At 33.6% G+C, this 26,572-nt stretch overlaps 1 protein-coding gene across 1 annotated transcript; it reads left to right on the plus strand.

The window, feature by feature from the left end:
• Positions 1–4,937: 4,937 nt before the first annotated feature.
• On the plus strand, positions 4,938–20,057 carry LOC145584822 (uncharacterized). The gene is made up of 10 exons (XM_081641611.1): positions 4,938–5,095; positions 5,185–5,424; positions 7,029–7,192; positions 7,681–7,779; positions 7,942–8,010; positions 8,093–8,233; positions 8,311–8,400; positions 17,008–17,175; positions 19,096–19,168; positions 19,270–20,057. Exons 1-10 carry the CDS (start codon positions 5,026–5,028, stop codon positions 19,395–19,397), a joined length of 1,242 nt encoding a protein of 413 aa, XP_081497737.1. The 5' UTR covers positions 4,938–5,025; the 3' UTR covers positions 19,398–20,057.
• The last annotated feature ends 6,515 nt before the right edge of the window (positions 20,058–26,572 follow it).

Raw genomic sequence — 26,572 nt, forward strand, 5'->3', positions numbered from 1 at the left:
CAAAATCACGTCGCAAGGAGGGAGAATCACCTTTTGTGTGTCGAGAGGTTAACCTTGATGCTAAGGTAGCAAAGCCAATTGATGACACTACTCTCTAAAACTTGAAGAGTAAAACAACTGTACCACTGGGTAAAGGCGCACAAAGCCAAATTTCTAAGTTATCAACAGAGTCATATAAGGCAAAAGAGCTTAACAAAGCAAAGTTTGGCCAAAATGCATACAAGCTATTGGAAAAGGCAGGATATGACTTTGAAAACCCAACACCAATGGGTAAGGTCATAGACATTAAACCCAACGGACTCAATGATACCCAGAAGAAACTGCTTGACTATGGCTGTAGTTATCAAGAATCCAAGGCAGGCCTAGGGTTTCAGCGCCCCAAACCAATCAAAATTGGTGTATGGCGTAAAGTAGACGCTTCTTCCTCACAGTACATTACTGCCGAGGAACTCAAGGAAGGTGAAGGTGAGAACGATGTTCCCACTCCCAGAACTTCTGTGTTTGATCGACTTCAACCATCTAGTACGAGGAATCATATCTCAGTGTTCGATAGGCTTGGAGAATGTGACCATAAGGTGAAAGAAACTTCAAGTTCGCAACCCTTAAGACGAAAAGTATCTATCTTTAACCGCGTAGGCATGACAAAACGCCTCTAGCAAAGAACAAAGACAGTCAGCTTTTAGTCGCATAAAGAAAAGGGAAGACAATGTCATGAAAAATGACAAGTCGAAAAGTGTTGTTCCTTCTCGCATGAAGAGAACGCAAGACATAGACATCACTGAGGAACAACCTTTAAAGGCAAGAGTTCGCACTGTGGTTTTCACTAACCAAAATGAGTCGTCAGACCATGTTATAGAGGAACATCAGGAGATTTTTTCCACTAACCATGCGATAGCTGAAGAGGTGCCAAATCCCGATGAGGAAATGGAAACTGATGAAGTTCCCAAGACACTTGAAGACGGGGGACAAGCAACAGTAGATGAGTTAAAAGAGTTAAACCTTGGCAATCTTGAAGACCCACGACCTATATAGATCAGTGCCCTTCTCACCCAAGAGGAAGAACAAGAGTATTTTAAATTACTCTCTGAGTATAAAGATGTTTTTGCATGGAGTAACAAAGAAATGCGGTCTCAACCCGAAAGTCACCGTTCATCGATTGGCAATAAAAAAAAGGTGTGAGTCCAAAGAAGCAATCACAAAGGCGATTTAGGCCAGAGTTGATCATGGAAATTGAATCTGAGGTGAACAAACTCATTGATGTAGGGTTCATTCGTGAAGTCAAATACCCTACATGGATAGCAAACATTGTCCCTGTGAGGAAGAAAAATGGGCAACTGCGAATTTGTGTGGACTTCCGCGATTTGAATGAAGCATGTCCCAAGGATGACTTCCCAATTCCAGTCACAGAAATCATGATCGATGCCACCACTGGACATGAAGCATTGTCATTCATGGATTGCACAGCTGGATACAATCAAATTCACATGGCGCCTGAAGATCAAGAAGCCACGACGTTTCGCACCCCAAAAGGGATATTTTGCTACAAAGTTATGCCGTTCGGTTTAAAAAATGCTGGGGCTACGAATCAACGTGCAATGCAAAAGATTTTCGAAGATATGATGCACAAAATAGTGGAGTGCTATGTAGACGATTTAGTGTTTAAGTCTAAAAAGAGGGAGGATCACCTAGGTGACCTTCGCAAAATCTTTGAAAGACTACGCAAATGTCAATTGAAAATGAATCCTCTCAAATGTGCGTTCGGTGTTACCTCAGGAAAATTTTTAGGTTTCATCGTAAAACATAGGGGAATTGAAATTGACCAAATGAAAATTAAGGAAATTCAAGAAATGCCTGTACCACGAAATCTCAAAGAACTTCGCGGTCTCCAAGGGCTCCTTGCATATATTTGGAGGTTCATCTCCAATCTTGCAGGTAGATGTCAACCATTTAGTCATCTCATGAAAAAGGATGCTCCATTCAAATGGGATGAGACATGTCAAAAAGCGTTCGACAATATAAAGAAGTATTTGTCCTCTTCGCCGTTTTTGGGGGCACCAGTTAAAGGAAAACCTCTAATCCTTTACATTGCTGCTCAAGAAAGATCATTGGGGGCAATGTGTGCTCAAGAAATTGAAGATCGCAAGGAGACAGCTCTTTATTACTTGAGTCGAACATTGGTGGGCGCTGAGCTGAATTATTCACCAATTGAAAAAATTTGTCTTGCGTTAATTTTTGCCATTCAAAAGTTGAAGCATTACATGCAAGTTCACACAGTCCATGTCGTCTCAAAAGCCGACCCAATCAAGTACATCCTCTCAAGACCAGTGTTGTCAGGAAGACTAGCTAAATGGGCTGTACACATCAAACAGTACGATATAGTGATCGTACCACAAAAGTCTGTCAAAGGACAAGCCATCGCTGACTTCTTTGCCGACCACCCAGTACCACCTGAATGGGAGATGTCCGTTGATTTTCCTGGAGAAGATGTGTTTAACATCGAGATACTACCACCATGGGAAATGTATTTTGACGGGGCTACTCGTCAAGATGGCGCAGGAGCAGGGGTAGTCTTTGTATCGCCAGAAAAGCACGTTTTACCTTACTCGTTTGTGTTAACTCAATTGTGCTCAAACAACATGGCTGAGTACCAAGCTCTCATTAGGGTCTTCAAATGGCAGTTGAAATGGGAATTCAAGATCTTGATGTTTATGGAGATTCGCAACTCGTTATAAGTCAACTTTTAGGCGAAAATGAAGTCAAGAAAGAGGATTTAATTCCTTATCACAAACATGCATCAAGATTGCTTGACAAGTTTGACATTGTCAAGCTAAGCCATGTTCCAAGGAGTGCCAACAAGATGGCTGACGCGCTTGCCGGTCTTGCAGCCACTTTGGCTCTGGGGGCAGAGGAAACCATGTTTGTGCCTGTTTGCAATCGTTGGGTAATTGCACCTAAATAATATGAAATTGAAGATGACGAGGTCGAGCAGGGTGACATGATCACTGTCTGACAAATTGACAAAGAAGATTGGCGTCAACCAATCATCGACTATTTGGATCACCAAAAGCTGCCTAATGATCCACGACATCAAACAGAAATCCGCCGTCGAGCCTCTCGTTTTATTCTCTTCAAAGGGACTCTTTATAGACGATCTTTTGACAAGCTATGGTCAAGATGTCCAGAAGATGAAGAGGCAGCCAAAATAATAGAGGAATTTCATTTAGGGATTTGTGGAGCTCATCAATCTGGTCCTAAGCTGCATGATCGTATCAAAAGGGCGGGGTATTACTGGACCTCAATGGTTCAAGATTGCATGGAGTTCGTTAAAAAGTGTGAAGCATGTCAATTTTATGCAAACTTCATTCACCAACCTCCAGAACCACTACATCCAACTAAGACATCATGGCCATTCGAAGGATCGGGTCTTGACGTGGTTGGTCCGATCACACCAAAGTCATCTGGTGGTCACGCTTATATACTGGCTGCCACAGATTACTTTTCTAAGTGGGCTGAAGCTATTCCCCTTCGTGAGGTGAAAAAAGAAAATGTTGTCGATTTCATCCGCACCCATATCATTTACAGGTATGGAATACCTCAAAGAATCGTCAGTGATAATGGAAAGCCATTCGTCAACAACTTGATGGATAGCCTTTGCCAAAAGTTCAAGTTCATGCAACATAAGTCATCCATGTACAATGCTCCTGCAAATGGTCTAGCTGAAGCATTTAACAAAACGCTTTGCAGTTTGCTAAGCAAGGTTGTTGCAAAGTCTAAGCGTGACTGGCATGAAAAGATAGGGGAAGCACTTTGGGCATATAGGACGACATACAAGAATGCAACACAATCTACCCCATACTCGTTGGTGTATGGTGTTGAGGTTGTCCTACCCTTAGAAGTTCAAATTCCATCACTAAGAATTTCCATTCAAGGGGGTTTAACTAGTGATGAAAATGACAAGCTTCGATTGGCTGAGCTTGAAGCACTTGATGAGAAAAGACTACAAGCTCAAGAATTCCCATAAGCCAAACCTAGTACTTGAAAAAAAAAAGTACTAGTGACTTCCAAGTCAAATAAAAGGGTCGAGACCTTGTCACGCCAAACATTTCAAATCGTGTATGTGACACAGTCTTGAGGGGGCAATTTGTAGACATGGAAATTTTATAAGTGTCATACATTAAATTAAATAAATTAATTTGGGTTAAATCATGTTAATGATCCATTTTAATTATTTTTTGGCTTACCCAAATAAATATTCCGAATTAATTCGGGTTATAAAATAAATTAAACGGATCAGGTTAAAGACTTCTAAGTCATAAAATGGGCCAGGCCCAAACCTACTAAGTCCACTCAAAAGGTTTCATCTCCTATAAATACACCATTCTTCCATCAGTTGAAGGGATCCAGAAATCATTATTCCAAAAGCTCATAAAACTCAAACGGAATTTTCTCTGAAGTAAGTCAATAAGCACATCAAACTCGTGCCGACTTGTTCAGATACACTCAAACACATTTGAACGGGATTAAGCTTCATAAGCCCTCGTTCAGGTGTATTCAAACAAAACCCCTGAATACAGGTAACCCCTGAATATAGGTTGACATCATCAAACGTGAGATTGTATCCAAAATTCATATATTAATATAAATTCATTTATTACTTTATTTCCCGTCTTTATTTATTTAGACTTGAAATTTGTGTAAACAGTGGGTCAAACACTTTTGAGGAGTGAGAGGGGAAGGGTAAGAAATCCCCCACCCTTAAAGTGCCTCTAGTGGGGATTGAACCCCCAACCTCAAGGTTAGAAGGTACAATCCTTACCATTAGACTAAGCTTACGTTGGTAATATACGGAGTATATATGTAGTGAAAACACTCAACTCTAACTTACACTATAAAAAAACGTAGAGTCTATAATTAATTTAAAAAAAAAAAAAAAATCTACCGTGTAAAGTAGAAATCTAGGATTTGCCGTTGTGTGAATGGGTGTGACTTTTGCTTTTCCATCCTGCAAATTCAAAGTCTCAAAATATGTCTTTCCCGTTGTGCGCTTCCTCCGTTCAAATTCTAAAGTTTCTTCCACTACATTCTCCCATTTCAAGTAAGCTACTTTCCCTTTTAGTTTGAAATTCAATTTTGTTAACGCATTTTAATTGATTTTAATTCCTGCATTTGGTCAATTAATCGTAGGAAAATGGGACAATTGCAGATTAAAAACTGGGATTTTCTACTCATTGAACAATCGCTCCAGAAATTGTAAGAAAATCAGTTTGCAATTGAATTGTTGTTCAAAAATGGGTTCAAATGGAGAATCGAAATTGGTTTGGATATGGACTGAGAATAAGCAAGTAATGACTACTGCAGTGGAAAGAGGATGGAATACTTTTGTTTTTGATGTCAATTGTAAAGAGCTTGCCAAAGATTGGTCTTGTAAGTTTGCTTTAAGCTTGAACCTTTCTACATTTGCTACGGCCCATTTGGTAGGCGATAATAAATGGTTGTGAGTATTATTTTGTTTGGAGAGCCTCATGCCTAGTGGGTTGTTAATTGTATTAGTGGCTTGCAAGTTGTAATTGTGATTGTAGCTCGTTAATTTTTTGTCTGAATTTGGTTAATTTATTTAGATGTCTGTTAAAAGATTGGTTTAGGTTTTTGGGATATTGAGGACCACCATTTTTTTTCTTTTTGGTTTTTATGATAATGAAAGAATCAATTATTAATTGGTTGTTATTCAAATGGATTATAATGAAACTACGTAAATTATGAATAACATGGTCTAATGATTACTTCTTGAAAACGAGGTGAAAAACATCTTACTCTAAGGACTAGGAGAGAGTCAATATACTCCAAGAGTTGCTAATTGCACTTATATTTGTTTGTTTTGAATTGGAATATGTTAATTTCTAGTTTGGAGTATGTGGGAAACAGCATTTTGCATTTGCTAGATTATGGTGATTTTATCTAATTACCCCAAATTTAATAAAGCAAAACAAACCAACCTTTCTTTAAGACTGTAGCTCTGTGCAGTGTGCACAAGATTGATGTTTCCCCTTCTATGTCCCATTTCAATAGACAAGTTTCTAGTGTTTGAGAATTAATATGGGAATTTCATGCCATTGTTCGTACTTTCACATACTGCTAATTCTGTGAGAATGATGCTAGGTTTGTTTATGAAATCACTTGTTTAATAGGTGTTGAAATGTTGTCTCTTCTGATCGCTCATCAATAGTTGTGTATGTACCTTGAGCTCTTGAGTATTGAATAGTTTAGTGGAAATAAAGAACTATCGTATAAAATTTTACATCAAATAGAAGACACAAAAAGTGCAGATAATTTGGAGCTATTGTCTAAAATTGATTAGGAATGTAATTGAAAGATGAAAAATGAAAAAAAAAAGAGAACACTGAAACACTGCTTTACAAAAGTAGGAATCGTGCAAAAGTTAGGTATATGTTTGTAGAAGTTTACATTAATCTTAAGTGAATAGCTTTAAAAGTTAATTATATCAATTATATGTATGTGTATAATTATGGTGTGATAATTATACAAAAATAAGGGCAATCAGTAGAAAGCAACCTGAGAATATCAAGTGTCTGAAAGAAACTATTCCTCCATCATAGATTTTTATCTTAAATATCATCTGTGCAACAAAGGGCAAGAGGGCAGGTAGTTGAAGCAAAGAGAGTGTATATTATAAATTGCTTTCATGGATTGAATCTTGATTATGAGTTAACTCATCAGTATTGGGAATGGTGGCCTGAAGGGGCGATAAAGAACAAGTGTCTCGTTTTTGCATTGGGTAGATCTAGGTCTACATGTTCTCATAAGACAGCCTAGGTTTTTTTTCCATCTGTTATCTCATTTGTTTAAGTATGTAGCCAAGTTGGCGAGCCACGTTAAATTTGCGTCTGCTTGCATTTTTGCTCTATTATATCTTTTCTCACAAAGGAAACATACTGTAGCTTTCACAATTCTGTTTATCTTCTGACTGTTTTGATGATTACTGTTCTAAGTCTTGCATATATATCATGCAGCAATTGCATTGATAAATCCTGTGTACGCCAAAGACGGAGCACTGTTAGACCCAGAAAATAGAAGTGTAGCTTCATTATTGGAGATATCATCTCCTCAACAGCCAGACCAAATGCTCCTCAAAGATTTGTCAGAGAACACTGTCATTCATTTACTAGATTGGCAGGTATACTCACTACTACAATACGTTAATAGCTTTATATCTATAGAACATAGGTCATATGCAGTTCCAGAAATTAATTTACTTCCTGATTCTCTAGGACTGTTATTAGTGGGTGCGTAAGTGTGTTGTCATCAATCTTATTAGTTATCGGCATTTGTTAAAATTTAAAATTGTAATCCTTTAATAAGGGCATCTGCCTGTCTGGACTCCCACCTTTCCATTTGTTATATCAGATGATTGCAAAAGGAAATTTATTTCATCCCCTCTTTTTTAAGAATTGATAAAATGAACATGCAATATAAGATCTCTATTATGAAGGGTTTCTAACATATGAAGTATATTGGAATTGTGCACCCTATTGTTAGCACTTTGCTACAATGATTCTAGGATGCAATAGTTGATTATCTCTTAGTTTCAGTTACTTGACTGTCTTAACTGCTTATGTTACCCTGATTGATTTTATTTTTAACCTAGCTGCTTTGCTTCTTTAGGTGATACCTGCGGAAAATATCATTGCAGCTTTCCAAGGAAATGACAAGAGAGTTTTAGCTGTTGCCGAAACTTTCATAGAGGCCCAAAATTTCCTAGAGGTATTATGCCAATGTTCTACAAAGTCAATGCTTTGTCTTGCAATACTCATCCATGCCTTCAAAGTGCAATTAAATGATACTTCTGCTGTTTATAAAACCTAATTTTTATTTTTAGAAAAAAAGAAACTTAACCCTTTCGAAATTATTGAATGTGATTTTTAGGCACTAGAACATGGTCTTGGTGGCGTTGTCTTAAAAGTTCAGGATATTGACCCGGTTCTCAAATTGAAGGTAAGTTTGCCAGATGTAGCTGCAAATCTGCAATGCTATTAATTGTGTATTTTGTACGCAATATCATAATAATAGTTGTCAGGATTATCTTGACAGGAAAAATGAGGCCAGAAATTGCTTGACTCTGATAAAAGCAACGATAAATCAAGTACACATGGCTGGAATGGGGGATCGTGTTTGTGTGGATCTCTGTAGCCTTATGAAACCTGGAGAAGGACTTCTGGTCTGTTCTTTTTCTTGTTCTCTTGTTTGTTAATAGTTTTGCTTGACATTTATATTATGTTCTGAATTTTGTCTTAGGTGGGTTCTTTTGCTCGAGGACTTTTTCTTGTGCACTCTGAATGTCTGGAGACTGATTACATTGCTAGTCGGCCTTTTAGAGTTAATGCGGTGAGTCTTGCAGTTTCTTTCTTATTTTTTTCAGTCATCAAACTTCATGGTTATTAGTAACGGTAGGATGCTTGCAATTATGTTTAAAAATACAATCTAAGATATGCACGCTATGCATGTACAGTATAAGAAATATACTAACAAATTATTATATGTTCTTATGAAAGTTGAAAAACCATATGTCTAAAACTAAAAACACACTACTTGTACATACTTGGAGATAATGAAATGACGCTATGAAATTAACTTTGCAAATATTATCCTTTTGGAACGACAAACATATTTGTTGCTTGCATTGTTTTGGTCTTAAAAAGATTTCATTAGTTATTTAAGACATTTCTAACCATAGCTATGAAATTAAATTGATAATAAATCTAATTACTGTGTATGTAGAATGTTACGGAAAATAAGGCAAGAGAACTTCTCTATAAACAACATATGTAGTGAACTTCTCAAGCATGTTTTCATAGGTAGGCAAGTAAGGTCTAAAGTCCATCGACTAAAGAAAATACTAACAAATCATCAAAATCAAGAAACAAGCTGTAAGAAAAGTACATGAAAACCGTTGCTCATTCTCATAAATGGATTTTCAAATTTGAATTCCTTGTTCATTTATTTGAAATTTCCTTTACAAATTTGGTAAGCATTTTAAATTAACCTAAGGCTAATAACCAATTTGTGATCCCCCCCACCCCCCCCCCCCAAAAAAAAAAAAATTCCAACTATTTCAAAAACATTAGCGAAAGCATAAAATAGTAGATTAGGGCCTTAGGGGTAGTAACACCTCACTTAGACCCCATTCTTAAGTGATAAGGCTAACTATATATAACCACTAAACCAATATATTCAAGAGCCATATATTTATCATAATTAAGCCGTAACTAAATTAAACTAAGTATTACAAAATGTCTAGCTTTGATCTTGTACGATTGAAGTTGAACTAATGCCATTGCATCTTGGTATCTTTGATTTATTTCTCTTAGACTTTCAACAAATGAATTTAATTTTTTTCTTTCTAGCATTTATTGTTAGTGATTTTGGTTTAGCATATTTCATGAAACATATATAAATTATAACTAACAATAAAATTAGATAATTATTTGTAAAGATCTACTTGGATTGAGTTTTTCCGCATCCAAACAATCTTTTTACGGTATCTAGATGGTCTCGAATCCATCTAAGTTATTGTCAACTTTAAATTGTTGGAATAATTGCCCTGCTTATAAGATGATGGAAATGACTTGTCATATGCAATAAAAGGCATCTCTATAAATGTGTTATTAAATAATAGAAATAACTATGACCGCTAGAGATAGATATGTGCACATGACATATTGGGTTTTAATTTTGCTAGATGATCTTGTCGACACTTGGTTGATGCCATTGTTGTATGAAAGTCGGCCATTATTCAATTACTTAAATGCCTTAACTACAAAAAATGTCCATATAGAAACGGAATTCTACTAACGGAATTTAATCCGTTTCTAATTTAGAGACGGAGTTAAAAATTCCGTCTCTAAATTAATTTAGAGATGGAATAAAAAAATCCGTCTCTAAATTAGAGACAGAATTAAAAAATCCATCTCTAAATTAGATACGAAATTGAAAATTTGTCTCTAGAAACGGATTTTTTTTTCGTCACTAAATTTAGAGATGGATTTTTTTTTTTTTTTTTTTTTTTTTTTTTTTTTTTTTTTCCGTTGCTAAATTAGAGACATATATTTTTTTTTTTCCTGTTGCTGATATGAGCAACAAATTCTAATTCCGTCTCTAAATTGTTTTCGAAACGAATTTTGTAAAATATTACTTTGGAGACGAATTATGTAAACTAGAAACGGATTTTCAAATCCGTTTTTAAGCTATAGATGGATTGAAAATCCGTTTTCAACCTAGAGACGGATTTTAAATTTCTTCTCTAATATTTCTTTCACTTATTATCAATTATGTACGTAGAAGTAATCAAATAAATAGTATTTGGTATAGTTGGTAAGAGTTTCACTACGTGACTTTTAGGTAGGAGCCTTACATGCAAAGCCGCGACAGTTTTTTTTTTTTTTTTTCCCTGTCTCTAAATCCATTTAGCGACAAGGTTTTTTACCAATAGGGTGATTCTGTCGATATATCCATAGCTAGCTATGTCCAACGACGAATTTTTAGAAATAAGAGACGGATTTCACCCGTCACTAAAAGGCCAAATTTTTGTAGTGCTTACTCATTGTTTATATTAAAATGCTTTAAATATGTAACTATAATTTAGCGGACCCCGAATCATTTTGGGACTAAGGCTCGGCATTTCAATGATTAGTACCATCTCCATATGCTTGTGAATCAACACTCGCCACCGACGATGGCCTTAACTACTCTCAAAAGTCAAAATCACCGTATAGAACTACAAGATCCAATGTAAGGTCAAGGCATAAAAGAAATCTAAGGTTGCTTGCAGTTGATTCCTAGTTTTGATGTATTACATTGAAAATTAACCCAAAGAAAGGTTGTACCCATGACTTAAATCACATACAAAACAAAACTCGAAGTAAAAATGCTCCCCCAAGCATATTTATTTCCTAGGGGGTGGTCATTTATCATTGTTTTGTCTTTTCTTTTCATTCACTTTTTTTTTTAAAGAGTATTTGTATAAGTTGCTAGTAATTACAATGACCAAGGAGGTAAACGACTAGAACTAAAAAGCCGAAGAGCCTTTAACTTGCTAGCTTGAAAATGTATCATATAAAACAATCTTCATCTCTATAAGTAGTTTTAAGTTGCGATCAGGGGAGTTTGGACTCAAGTTCTACTTAATCAAAGAGGACCTTAGCCACTCATTCAACGGGTAGTCGGCTAGAAAAATATAAACTCTCACTTATGAAAATATTGTGGGATCAATTACTACCTTTTAAGGTTTAAATTATTTTGAGATGGGCGACTCCTTCTTACCACAAACTTAGACTTAAAGTGTCATAAATTTGGAGAGGTTATTCTCACACTAACCTAAATTTTAATTCTTTGTTTAGTCAAGGGTATCTATTCCATCCTCAAAATCTTATTACTAAAAGAAAACAAAAATTCATTCACATAATATTCAATATCATCATCGAGGACTACTTTTAAACAAAAAGGGTTTTTAAATTTTCATTTTTCATTCTTTTATGTTTGTGCGTGTGTGTGACTAAGGGATACAATGTGAAAACAAGCATACAATCCACATCTTTTTTTCTTTTATTTTTCAAGAGAAATATATACAAGATAGTAGTAGAGGAGAAGTAACAATTGACTTTGGTGTAGTGCCTCTTAATTGTTTAAGATAGTAAAAGATGATTTGTGAGTATTGAATAGTAATAATGCAAACAATCATGGTCACAAGTGAATCTCGCAAATAACATCTCAATCTTATTACACCCTAGCGTGGTAATTGCAAGCCAGTACTTATGAGGGTGTAGCTGGGTTCAAGTTAAACAAACATTAGATTCACATTAGCAAGTTATAAATCACCACTTTCAACCACAATTTAAAGCTCTAAAGAATCCACCAATCATTTCACAATCCACCCATGTACTAAAGTTTGCAAAAACTTAACACAATTCAACTTTATGCTCAAAATCAACTCCAATGTTACCATTCAAGGACAATAATACCACCATCAAAACACTTATGAAAATAAGATATCACAAGAGAGGAAAGCAGAGAAAGGAGTAAATTAACTATGAAAATTTTACATTCAGGGTTTTAGGTTTCAAAGGAAGCAAGTATGGATTCAATGGGAGCAAAACCATCATCGAACGTAAGAAAAACACAAAATTCACTAATCATCAAGGATCAAACATGCACCCACCATAAAAAACAACCAACCTTAAGTTACCCAAAATCCAATCCTAGGAAAATGGAAGGATAATGGAAGAAAACCTACCATATCTCCAAAAGACTCTTAAACCCCTACAAATCATGCACCTAAGCCCATATATAGTTAAATTAACACACACACCCCCGGCTCGATCGGAGCATCGTCCTCGGTGCAGAGCAATAAAAACAAGAAAGGGGGTAGGGCTAATGTATAAAAATGCTGCGCCTGAAGCGATAGGGGTTCTGATGCGCCTAAGGCGCGCCTCAATTCGCCTCTTTAAAGTGAGGTGCATTATATGGCTAGTTAAAGAAGTTTGCTTCAAGTGCGCCTAACCAAAAACGCCTGGCCATGCCAAATTAAGCGCATACCCCTCTCGCTAAAGTCCAGTTACTAGTTGGACTGGGAATAACAAATCCACTTACCCGTAGTGGTAAGTGCCCTTTACCCAGGTTAAAGCACCCCATCCCTTCACAACCTATTAAATTGGGACTGTTGACTACGGGGGTGACTCGAACCACTTTAATGACCCCAAGGAACTCATTGTACTTTCCAAGTGTTTTGATCTTCCTTTTGAGTGGCAACACGAGATGCACCGTTGCCACTATGGGTGGTCCTGATGGGTAGGACATAAACCCACCACCTAAGGATAACTTGGCCTTTGGGCCTACCCCCTTTCTTCTTTGCATAATTTCGTACCAAGAATGGTGCTCGTTTGGAGGGATGGTGCTTTGTTTTATGGGCTTGGGTGCATGATTTGTTGGGGTTTGGGAGTCTAGTGTGCTGATTAGGGGTAAGTCTTCTTCCATTATCTTTCCATTTGCCTAGAGTTGGATTTTGGGTAGCTTGTGGTTAGCAGTTTGTGATGGTTAGTGGATGTTTGATCCTTGATGGGTGGTGCACTCTGTGTTTTTCTTTTGGAATTAGACAATGTTTGATGATGAGATATTGTGTTAATGCTTTTACCTCCCTTTGAATCCAAATTTGCTTCCTTTGAAACCCTAAATACAAAATTCTCATAGTTAGTTTACTCCTTTCTCTCCCTCCTTCTCTTGTAATAGCTTATTTTGATTGTGGTATTAGTGTCCTTCAAAGGTAAAATTGAAGTTGATTTTGAGCATGAAGTTGTACTGTGTTATTTTTAGCAAACTTTGGTATATGGATGAGTTGTAGAATGATTGGTTATACTATGTTATTTTTTGCAAACTGTGTTATTTAGTAGAATGATTGATTGGTTGGATTTGGATTGAAAGTGATGGTTTAGATCTTGCTAATGTGAATCTTATGCTTGTTGAACTCGAACCTTGCTACAACTTGAATAAGAACCAACTTTCTTTTACCACGCTAGGTTGAAGTGGGATCAAGATGTTGTTCGTGAGAATCACTTATGATCATTTTTGTGTGCATTGTTAGCAACAAACCTTCTTTGACCATCTTATACAATCAAGAGACACCAAATCAAAGTCACTGGTACCTTTTCTTCCCTAAATTCTTTCATATTTCTCTTAGAAAAAGAAATTATGTGGCTTGGATGCTTCTAATTAGGATCAATATGCATAACACATAAGAATCACATAGTAATGTTTTTGAAGCGTGAATTCCATGTTATGATTAACTACGCATTCAGGGAGAAATAGAGCCCCAAGCGTTGCTCCTCTACTTGGCACCCAAGGCTTCAATTGGACATCCACCAAAACTATATTCGTCAGGTGAAAGAGGCAAACCACCACGATCACCACCTTCCACGGACAACCGGCCACCACCAAACTACCACACGCACGTGAGGACGAGGGAGAAAGAGAGAAAGCTAGGTTTCATGTTTGCTAATTAGGGTTTGTTGAATGGTCAACCTTAATTCCAACCTTAGGCACCTAATCTATATATAATCATATTATATCTAGATTAGGAGTAAACCCAAAACCTATCAAACTCCTCCATATGGCCAGCCACCTAAAGGGAGGGCCCATTATGGGCATTTCCTCTTGTGTTCAATCTATGCCTCATAGTGTAACTTTATAGGATTCGTTCTAATGGGCTTAACCTATTATAATAGCCCAAAGATCATTGATACATCTAATTATGATATTACAACGACCCAAAAGAACGAACTTTATTATCTCCATGATTCGATCCACTATATATCTAGTAATTGCACTTGATGAAGACACAATTCTTTCATTAGCCACCAAAAAAAAAAAAAAAAAAAAAATTGAAAAATGAAAACCCTTTTTATCTTAGAGTGGTTCCCAACGATGATATTGAATTTTATGTGAATGGATTTTTGCTTTCTTTTAGTAATAAGATTTCGAGCATAGAATAGATATCCTTAATTAAACATAATAGCAAAGTTAGGGTAGTGTGAAAATAACCTCTCCAAATATATAAGATTCAAAAGGTGTTGCCTATCTCAAGGGAGTTTGAAAAGATAGTAATTGTCTAATTGATCCCTCAATGTTTTCATAAGTGAAGTTTTATATTTTTCTTGCCGACTACATTTTTAATGAGTAACAACAATCCTCTTTGATTAAGTACCTACATTAAGAAATAGAGTCCCAACTCCCAAAGATTGCGGCTTAAACTACTCTTAGAAGATAGTTTTGTATGATACCTTTTTAAGCTAGCAAGTTTTGGGTCTTCGACTTTTAGTTTTAGTGATTTGCCTCTTTGTTCATTGTAATTACTAGTATCTATGTTCTCTAAAAAAAGAAAAAGAAAAAAAGTGATCGAAAAGAAAAAACAAAAGAGTGATCAATAACCACCACTGGCAAATAATTAAATTAAATAAGCTTGGGGGTATACTTTTGCTTCGAGTTTAGTTTTGTTTGTGATTTGAATCAAGGATACAACCTTTCCTTAGGTTAGTTTTCAATATATCACATCCAAACTTGGAATCAATTGCAGACAATCTTATACTTCTTCAATGCCTTAACCTTGTTATGGATCTTCTAGTTTTGTATGGTGAATTTGAGAGTAGTTGTAGCCATTGTCGGTGACGGAAGTTGGTTCACAAGCATATGGAGATGGTGCTTTCCATTGAGATGTTGAATAAATAACCTTCTAACCTACTTACTTCCATCTCTTTCGAGAAGTCACGAGATGCTACTATTCTAATAATAGGGGAAATTTAAACTTTGGTAGGGAACACGGTAAGTTGGTTCACTAGCATATGGAGATGGTACTTTTCATTGAGATGTTGAGTTAATTAACCTTCTAACCTACTTTCTTCCATCTCTTTCGAGAAGTCATGAGATGCTACTAATAGGGGAAATTTAAAATTTGGTAGGGAACACGGTAAGATGGGCTGAATATGCCTAAGTCGAGTATTTTTTGGGAAGGTTAGCTAGGTCTAAGATAGTCATGCCCGTGGTTGATCTTAAATATTTACCTCATGCTTGATTTTTATTGCTTAAGGATTCTTATATCTATGCATGTGGTAAAGTGGAATTATGAGAATTACTAGGCACCAAAGTGAAATTATGTCAAATCTTAGGGCACTAAAGTGAAAATTTTCCTAATGACCATGTATTTTCTTTAGAGGAACACATGAGAAATGTGATAGTTTTTTAATATCCTTCACTAGTATTATACATTATGAAATGAAAATCAATGACACAAATGTTTCCCCTTGAGGACGTAAAACAAATTACATTGCTTTCCATAAGTTAAAAGAATTAATGTTATTAAGTGCATATCTGACCACACTACCTCCATTTCCATTTGATCTTAACGTTTACAATTTGCATAAATTTTAATAAAATTGATGAGTGAGTCTGTGAGTGGGTGGATGCTAGAAAAAAGTGGTTCAAGTAACAGAGAATGTAAAAAGGAAAAATTAACACTACCAGTTTTAAATACTGACATTTTTCTTTAAAAGGTCTTAACTATCTATTAACTCATAGCGGTCCCAACTTAGGGGGATTCTTCTTAAACCAATCCCTAACTTATTATGACCAGCTTCACTAGTTAAAATTGTCATGTGTTAAAATTTTAGTGGTTTGTTTTACTGAAAATTAATGTTTTAAGAAGAAGAGAACAAAGCCTAAAGGAAGGGGGTGGGTGTTTAGAGTGGTGGAGGATTAATTTTTAACGCCTAACTAAAACTAGATATGTGGCACTATTTGCTGGTTAAACTGGTTAAAAATATGTAAGGGACCGTTTAAAAAGGACTCTCCTAAAGTTAGGACCGCCATGAGTTAATCGATAGTTGGGACCTTTCAAAGAACATCGGCCATAGTTGGGAATCCTGGTGTCGATTTTTTTTCATGTATAAAAAGTGAACTGGTTTAAGTAAAAAGTGTATAAAATATGAGTGTGTGGAAAGGTGAAAATATTGTGGGTAAAGAGGGTTAATGTAGTAAAAGGGGTTTTGCTAAAAATGGAATAAATTAAAAAGTGTTAAAAGCTTTTAGACACACCAAAATGGAAAGTGTCAAGATCATCAAGAAGCATAGGTATTTTCTTGCAACTCTTGCAGGTTTAGAGATAAACAGGTCTGAACTACTCCTTGATATTTTAAAACGTCATTTCTCAAAATATTACTTACGATGAAGGTATATATCTGAATGATCATCCCCCAATGACTGCTAGTCCATTATCCACCAAAATTCTTGCAACATAAAACAATTTATCAGATATTAGCTCCATTAACTTCCTCATGCATAGAGGGTGCATCATACGAATAATCCAAACAGTATCTTATCCGAACAATACAATGGCCTTCTGTATTTGATATGGTATTCGTAACATACTTAAGTGTGCACATGAATTTTTAGGGACCTGTACATGCATATGTTGCTGTCCCCGGTGGAAAGACATGCTACCTGTCTGAGCTAAAATCAGGGAAAGAGGTGCTTGTGGTTGACCAGAATGGACAGCAAAGAACTGCAATTGTTGGTCGTGTTAAGATAGAGACCAGACCATTGGTTCTAGTAGAAGCCAAGGTATGTGCTTGTCTTCCATCTGCCAAGCTTTGATCCATGTGTCTTTGTAAGTTGTCGTAGTAGGGTTTTCTCATGTCTTCTACAAAACTAGTATCATAATTGTCATACTGTATAACTGGGAAAGGGCAACTAGAAATTTTTCAAGTAACATCCTGCTAAGCGTTCTCTTCTATGTTCAATAAAGTTGACTGAGTCATCGCATCTGTAAATTTTGCAAACTCATGTTGAAGTTTGTGAAGCATGGAGAAAATGGATGGCAGTTATCTTATCCATTTTGGTGTGCAGAGGTTTTAAACAGTTTTCTGTACCTTTTTCCTTCCACAAGCTCAAACACCTTTGGGGCATTCTGTAAAGTATACAGCTATGAGCTATCCCCCCACTCCTGAACACCCTAGAAAAGAGGACAAGGGAAAATGAAGAAAAAGAAATTGATGTTATTTTTTACATCCACAAAAGGCTCTCCAAATTGTGCGCAATCCAGTTGTTACAGGCTGTGTTTAAGGAAGAAAGATAGCTTCTGGGTAAGATTGTTTACATTGCTGAATCCAGACTACTCAAGAAACCGAATTACATAGCATGCTCTATTCTCTCTGCCATTCTGAGTAGAGTATTTTGAAGTACTTTACCTGTTGGATAATGAAGGAGACTACATTCTCTATTTTTATAGTTCCCATATTGACTTTTTGCAGTATACATGTAATCCACTTTGACCATATATTTATTAACTATATATGAATGTGATTGTTATCATGGAATATGCTATTGGATTTTTCTTAATGTATAATAAATAAATAAAAAAATCAACTTTTTACTGTGTTCTACTTGTAACCTTATAGGTAGCAAATAATATTACTCCGTAATGATTCAGTAGTACATTGACAAACATTTGAAGACAACATGATAAAACTAAAGAAAGCGGTGGAAGTGTATGTTATCACTGATACAACTTTAGCCATTTCAGTGTGGCATCCGGCAGAGATTGCTGAGATAGGTGAAATTGCTGTCCTTTGTGAAAAATGAGCTGTTTTGCACTGACAAATACACTTTGGCCTTGTTTGGCAATTGGCTGTCGGCTAGTTTGATTGGCTGGTTTGACTAGCTGTTTGTATTGGCTTTTTTGTTGGCTGTTTGACTTTTTATTAGTCTAAAAACATGTTTGGTAAAATTGACTGTTGGATGTTATTATTAACTTAGGTAACCAAAAGCCAAAAGCTACTCTAAGTAGCTTTTTCATTTTAGCTTAAAAGCCAGCTTTTCAGCTGGCTTAAAAAGCCATTTACCAAACACAAATTTTGGATGTTTGACCAAATGAAAAAGCCAAAAGCCAACAAAAAGCCAATGAAAAGCCATTTACCAAACAAGCCCTTTAATTTTTTCTTGTGCATGCTGTTTTTGTTCTAGTAGAGAATACCAAATGATTATATTATGCCGGAAGACCCGGAAGGGGTGCTGAATAGGGAAAGCTACTGAAAGTACCATAGTGCTGATATTGTATGTTTCTGAATAGAGAATTGCTGCTGTTTTGTATTCAACAGAGCACTCTGTTCACATGATAGTGATTGGCAGAAAGGAGGAATTAAAAAGTCGTTGACTGAGATGATATTGACAGTGCTATCTTTATTGAAATAGGGTGTTCATCCTAAACACATGATGAGGTACTTGGGGAAAACTTCTTAGGTGAATCCACTTGACACTAATTAGAAGATTAATCTGGTGACGGTTTCAATTTTTTTAGCTTGGTGTTGCAAATCTTGCAATCTTAACACTCTAATATGTCTTTGATGTGCATCTGTTCAGTTACTGTTGATGTTTTTTTTGTTTCTTTAGTTGGATTGTGGGTAAATAATTTTAACCTTTCATCTAATCACTATGTTCTCTACTCAATGCACTTCTGCTGATGTCTGTTGTTCTCGTTTGCAGGATTCTGATCAAAGTTCTTACAGTATACTCTTACAGAATGCAGAGACAGTTGGTTTTGTTTCTCCTCATGGAGGTGCATATTCAGATTCTCTTGATCTTAATTTTGTTACTCTTTTTTTTTTTTTTTTTTTTCGTTTTTGGAGATGGATTTATTCATGCATCACTTTACTGCAGGATATGGTTGTGAAAGAACTCCAATTCCCGTGACTTCTCTGAAAGTTGGTGATGAAGTTTTACTCCGGGTGCAGGGTGGAGCTCGGCACACTGGGATAGAGATTCAGGAATTTATCGTAGAAAAGTAAAGATGCTGCTGATGACCTCTTTGGGCAGTTTTCGATCTATTGTCTGGAATTTAGTACCCCTATTATGTTGTTACCTTCTAGCAATCATGAGGTATATGTTATTTTGGTAAGAGCTTGTGCACCCTGCGGCCTGCACCCAGCTTGGTGTGTGTATACCACATTGTCACGTGCGTAACAGTGATGATAGGGCATGTTTACATCATGTATCACGTGTCGATGCATTGGTGAGACCTGCTAGTCTATATATGCATGGGTAAAGAAATCAATGAATTGTGTGACAAAAGTTGTAAAAGATGTTTTTTTTTTATTTTTTTTTATTTTTTATTTTTTATTTTTTTTTCTTTGTAACATCGTAGGTATATAAATTTTTCATAATGTGGTGGTGAAAGTTTTGATGTTATACCATGGTTCGAGACAAATTTTAGACTAGGTTTTAATTCGTTTATTTGTGGAGTTTGATAATAATCTAATAACAATGAGGGGTAACAATAGATGATTCTATTGTAGTCTTATGACTTTTGACTACCACAATTTTCTAAAATGGACGGCTAAGATTATTTGTTTTTTTAATTTATTTTTAATTAGTATTTTTAATTAAAAATAATTTTTTAATTATTTTAAATATATTTTTATCTTCTAGAAATTATTTTTTAATATTTTCAAAATTCTAGAAATAAAAAATATGCATATAAAATAATTAAAAAAAAATGAGTTTTTAATTAAAATTAATAATTAAAAATTGAAAAAAAAAATATATCTCAATTGCCCATTTTTAAAAAAACTAGTATGTACCCGTGCTATGCACGGGTTATAAGTAACAATGGGATTAAAAAAAGTTATATGTATATAGGCTTAAATTGAACAAAAAATGGTTAACATAAATAAGTAATTAAATTATAACAATAATAAACTAAGCGAAATAAAAAGGGGAAAAAAAAATTTGACCAAAAAAAAGGTAAAGTTGATTTGACCATCTCAAATAAAATATTCGTATGCCTTGCAGTTGTACCCCTATGCATTTAACTCCATTTTCAGTCTAGCATATGAATCAATATTATGCCGCGTAACATCTTTAAAAAAATAAAAATAAAAATAAATATTATGCCGCGTAACATAAAAACAGTACTTGCACGAATATGAGAATACCATAAGAATAATCCATAAGATGCTTAAAAATTAAAATGAAGAATAAAATTGAAAGTCAAAATAATTCAATGTTCTCATGAATTTATATATTTCGTATTAATGGTGGCACTTCCATATGCTACAACGTATTATTCATATTCATATTGTATTGAAATATTGATAACCAGGCCAACACATACTTAGCTTTAAGTAATATTGTAATACATGTGTCTCTCACAATCCAATTTCTCAATGAAAAAAAAAAAATATATCCCACCATACTTGCACGAATATGAGAATACCATAAGAATAATCCATAAGATGCATAAAAATTAAAATGAAGAATAAAATTGAAAGTCAAAATAATTCAATGTTCTCGTGAATTTATATATTTCGTATTAATGGTGGCACTTCCATATGCTACAACATATTATTCATATTCATATTCATATTGTATTGAAATATTGATAACTAGGCCAACACATACTTAGCTTTAAGTAATACTGTAATACATGTGTCTCTCACAATCCAATTTCTCAATGAAAAAAAAAAATATATATCCCACCATACTTCTCACTAAAAACAAAAATTAACTGTAAACAAATACTCCTTATTTTCATAATGATAATGGAGGGTGGAGAAAGTTATGATAAATTTTGAAAAAAAAAAAAAGCAACAGTACATAATCAATTAATCTTGTGCTAGTTATTATGGAATATGGAAATTTAAGAAGAGGAAAAAAAAAATGTGCTATTGTAATAGAGATTAAAATGAAGTATGTTTTTTCTCAAAAAAAATATTGATAAAGAAGTATGAGTTTTGTGGGTAGTTTATATTATAACCATGTAAAGTGTGCTTATTGTAGACAGTAATGGCTAATGGGTAGTTTGTAGTGGGCAGTTACTTGTATTACGTAATTAATTTTTATTTTTATTTATTTTTTTTTTTGAAAGTGTAACTGTTTTTAAAATTTTAAATTAGATAGTAGTATGTATTTTTGGAGGGAGTGAATGTGAGGCAAGTATTTGGGTTTTAGAGCACTCTCATCAAAACGACTCTTAAATTATATATAAGATTATGATAGTCAAAAGTCATAAGACTACATTAGAATTTTCAGGGTAACATCCGAATAATACAAGTATGTTAAATTAAAAAGGAAAAAAGAAATAAAGATTTAGAAAAAAACCGAGTTTTTTGGGTTAAAAAAATGAGTGCAACAATTTAAAATATATAGAAAGTATAAAAAATGAAGAATTATTACATGAGCAAAGTGGGTGGTTTTATAAATTAAGAGGATTATAATTGGAAATTGAATAACAATGAATGGCACGGAATTTGATCTCAAAACCAATTGAAAATAGGATAGTACACCAGGGTGAACCATGTGCATGGTGCACCCGATAAATAAAAAAAGGCGAAAAAATAACATAATTTGGTTGAACAAAGAACATACCGTGTTTGACAAAGAACATACTTATGTTTGACAAAGAACATACCTATATATGTTTGATGATATGTTCTTTCATACTTATGTTCTTTAACATATACTGATTAAACATGTTTTTTGAGTTTCAATAATTCAAAGTATGTTCTTTGAATTTGGCTCATATGTTCTTTGAATTTGGCTCGTATGTTCCTTGAGGTAATAAGTGACGCACACATTGTATTTTTTTTTTTATATTTTTTATTATCATATATATTTAAATTATTTTTATTATCGTATGTTCTTTGAGTTTGATCAGTGTGTTTTTTAGGTATGAGCTATATGTTCTTTACATTATAACTTATGTTCTTTTAACATATGTGATTTTGAATTTTAAAATTTGAAAATGAAATCTCGAAATATTTTTAGTTGAAAATAATTTTTGAGAGTGAAAACTAAAATTATTATGGAAAGTTGAATTTTTAGAGAGAGAAAAAACTATTTTTGGGGAAATGATATATTTGGTAAAAATTTTTTGTTAATGTGTAATTTTTCATGAAATTTTAATAAAGTTTTTTATCACGTTCTTTTTGTAATGTCTTTATGTTCTTTAGTAATGCATGTTCTTTGTCAAACACAAACATGTTCTTTGTCAAACACTTATATATATTTTTTTAAACACTTATATGTTCTTTCCGCCTTTTTTTTTATTTATTTAAAAAAAATTCGGTGCACCATGTGCATGGTGCACCCTGGTGCACAGATTAGGCATTAAATCCGAGTATTAACCAACTGAATTAGTTGATTATCTACTAATAGTCTCTATATATATATATACTAAACTTTAATAATCTAATATACTTTGCACGAAATATGTAATTATAGAAGGATATTGGATACACTTGTACTTCGTATATCTCAAGCCTATCACATATGATGAAGATTTTAGTACACGACAATGATCTTCAAAGTTAGGGCCTGTTCATATTTACTGAACTGAACTGATTGGAGCTGAACTGAACTGAACTGAGCTGAAATTAATATTTTATGAGAGAAGGAAATAAGGAGCTGAGCTGAATTGAACTAAACTGAACTAATTGGAGCTGAACTGAACTGAAATTAAGCTAAAGTGAATAGGCCCTTAATTGTATGATTGTTAAAGTTTAAAAGTGTCTTCCTTATAACGAAAAATAAATATTTGGTTAGAAGTTATTGGCTATAACATAACTTTCATAATTTTCTAGTCTTTAACTAGTAAAATTATATGTATACAAATTATTACTTGATAACTGATTTTATTTCTAGTTTTAAAAAGAATACTATTATGTTAACCATTACTTGATAGTTGTATCTGTCTATGCATGTCATCTTATTATATTTTTAATAACGAGAACCTAATAAGCAGGATTTAAACTCAGCATTTGCGCAATGCTTGATCAATTGAGATTTGAGCTTTACAAGAACTTCAAATCAAAGGGGCATTCACTAAGGTTTCCTCCCACTTCAATTTAGTTAGCTAATTCTTTTTCTGGCTGCTGCAATAACCCAATAATTGTTGGCACCATCTTAACATTGTGTGTTTCATTTGTAAATAAGTATTGTACTTTGGGGCATCCAAAAAACGAATTTTGACAATTAAAGTAAGACAAAGGGAATAAAATAGATTGCATTATAATAATTACGTAGTAAATGATATTGTAAAATTGTGCATGGCACAAGGTTTAAACTAATAATCTCATTGTATCATAACCTTTAATAATCTCTTGCATAAAGGATATTGGATATACTTGTATTTCGTCTTCACAATTTTGACTAAGTTGATTGATATCTTCATTGGTTAGACATTTGATTTAGTTGGTTTATATCTTTCCATGATTATGAACTACTTAATCTAGAATTTTTTTATGCTTATCCAAGGAGTCATTGTTGGGTGTCAATCTTGTTATTGACAAACACAATCGAGATAAATTGACAGCTAATTCTAACATATCAAATGATTATATTTTCTCACATAAGATATCTTTTTTTGATATCCTGGATATTTATATATTTATTTACGTTTATCATGTCTCTTTTATCCTTTATTCTTTTAATTGATAATTTCCTCATTGATTCTCGTTTCTTATTAGCTCGATCATCTTAATTAGTTGTTTTTCTAGATATTCATTTAAGCAATGAATAGGGTCATAACAAGATTAACCATGCTTTTCATTAAATACTTGGTACAACTTTTGAAAATTCCTAAGCTTATCCAAAATGAGCTAACGAACTTTACTAGTTTAGAATCTAACTTATCTCAACTTATCGTATTTGATTTGACCTTATTTTGTGCATCCAAAATATGAACTTACTTTTTAGATATAAACTAAACTTTAGAGTAATAAATTTAGTTGCTATAATAAAAACTTTAGTCGTCACTAATTATAATAATACTTATTAACATGATAAATCTTATTTGAGCATTAAGTACATATATTTTCTTGCCCTACACTGTTTAAAATTCGTTGCTACAAATGTCTTTCATTATGTGATCTTATTGGCCATAAACTTAATTTTTGTGCCCACGAATATCATTATCATTATTATTACTTATATTATTATAAAGAAAAATTAGTTTTAATAATCAACCGATTTATTTTTAATAATCTAATTTTTTATTATTATCTATTATTCTTTAATAATCCAACGTAGTATTAGGCCATAATATTAGGGTGTGGGGCCATATGCAAGATCGTTGACGATGAAACGTCATACAAGTCTTGTGAACTTGGATCCAAAGTAGTAATACAGTCAACTTAAGTGGCGTGGTATTAGGATAAGACTGCATTGTTATCAATATTAGTTACAACACCTAACTGACTTTGTTAAAGATTAGCTTCATAAGTTGGAAATAAATGTATGAAATGGTGTATAGTGTATTAGTATGTATGACATGTTATGTGTCTTGTCTTCAACCAATCGTGTTCAAGGTTCAATTTCAAAGCTTTTAACTTATAATTCTTGATCTTGAATTAATTCATTGTCAAATGGTGCTGAGAATTAAATTTGGAGCTTATAATAAAGTCATGAATAGTATTATAATTTTAGATGGATATAAATGAAATTATTGATTAAAATGAAATTTTTTGTATATAGTGCTTAAGGGCTTGTTCACTTCAGCTTAATTTCAGTTCACTTCAGTTCAGGTCTAATCAGTTCGGTTCTGTTCAGCTCCAATCAGTTCAATTCAGTTCAATTTAGTTCCTAATTTCCTTCTTTCATAAAATATTCACTTCAGCTCAATTCAGTTTAGTTCAGCTCCAACCAGTTCAGTTCAGTTCAGTTCAGTTCATTTCAGTTTAGCTCAATTCAGTAAATGTAAACATGCCCTAATTCTTATACCTAAAAATCAAGTTTTTTTTAAAAAAATTCTAGTAAAACGATTTGTATTTTATAATCTATGCAATTGTTTCCAGGTGTGATTCATTTTTTGTATTTTTGAAACTTAAGAATATTTTTAGTGGTGATATGAATCATCATGTATGTCAGTATATTAGTTGTATATATTATCACCAATGATTAGAAATAGGTCAATAATTGGTATCGTTCAAAATATTTTAATTTACACTACTTCAAATAACGTAAATATCTTGGACTACTAGTATAGTATTCGTGCGCTGCACAATGGTGATAAGTAATTTTTCCATATTTCTTTTATATATTTTGTTGTTGATATCATTTTAAAATAACTTGGCTTGTTTTTTTTAAAAAAATGGTATATAAATATTAAAAAAAAAGCATGTACATAGTCCTTTTTTTAAAAATGTTTATTATTTATTGTTGCATTATAATATTTACTACAATGTTATATAAAATTTTCTAAAATGATGGTTAGACAAAATATATTTAATGTTTCATCATCTATTGAGCTTATATGTTTAGAGTGGAAGCTTAAAAAATGTATATTATTAGCTATCAATATCTAATATTGTTGTATATTGAAAAGATTCAAAGGTAGTATTGAGTATACAACAATATTGATGCCAAAGTCAACTTTGGTATTTTTAGTTTTAAACCTACTTAATCCTAAAATCTAGCAAGTAAAAGGAAAGGGCAAAAAAAAAAAAAAAAAAAAAAAAAAATGAATGAATGACATCAGCACGTTTTGTTGTAGTAATAGTTAATAGATATTTGGAATTTGTTATATATATTCGGGTGCACCGTATACCCAATTAACCCAAGATTAATTTTTGTTCTTCATTTGATAATTAATTGAAAAAAATGATAAAAATAAAAACAACCTAGTTTTACCCGGTTATATATAACAATCTTTCGACTATATTAGTCAACTAACCCAACCAACCATTTCTTCAGATCTACTCATATCTCATAATCATCCATCACATTAATCCAATTCTAATGCCGGCAAAAAAGATAATTTCTTTCTATACAACTCAAAGTTTAAAACAAGGATCAGCTTGCCATCCTTTATCCATAATTTAACAATCCTTTTTATCCTTGATAATCCTATCTTACCTTTACTTTTAATAGATTTTATCTTTCAAAAGATAGAGCCAGATTAAATTACGGAGTATAAATCCAACAAAAAAAATATTCCTAAGTGGGACCTATGTATTCTATTAAACCT

Source organism: Chenopodium album, chromosome 16, assembly GCF_948465745.1.
Source record: "Chenopodium album chromosome 16, dcCheAlbu1.1, whole genome shotgun sequence".
Lineage (NCBI taxonomy): Eukaryota > Viridiplantae > Streptophyta > Magnoliopsida > Caryophyllales > Amaranthaceae > Chenopodium > Chenopodium album.

Bases quoted from the DNA above. Each gene is read 5' to 3' on its own strand.
- LOC145584822 (XM_081641611.1), top strand. From the start codon at position 5,026: ATGTCTTTCCCGTTGTGCGCTTCCTCCGTTCAAATTCTAAAGTTTCTT. The intron at 8,011-8,092 runs GTAAGTTTGCCA...AATAGTTGTCAG, and splicing joins ACCCGGTTCTCAAATTGAAG to GATTATCTTGACAGGAAAAA. The intron at 17,176-19,095 runs GTATGTGCTTGT...TCTCGTTTGCAG, and splicing joins TGGTTCTAGTAGAAGCCAAG to GATTCTGATCAAAGTTCTTA.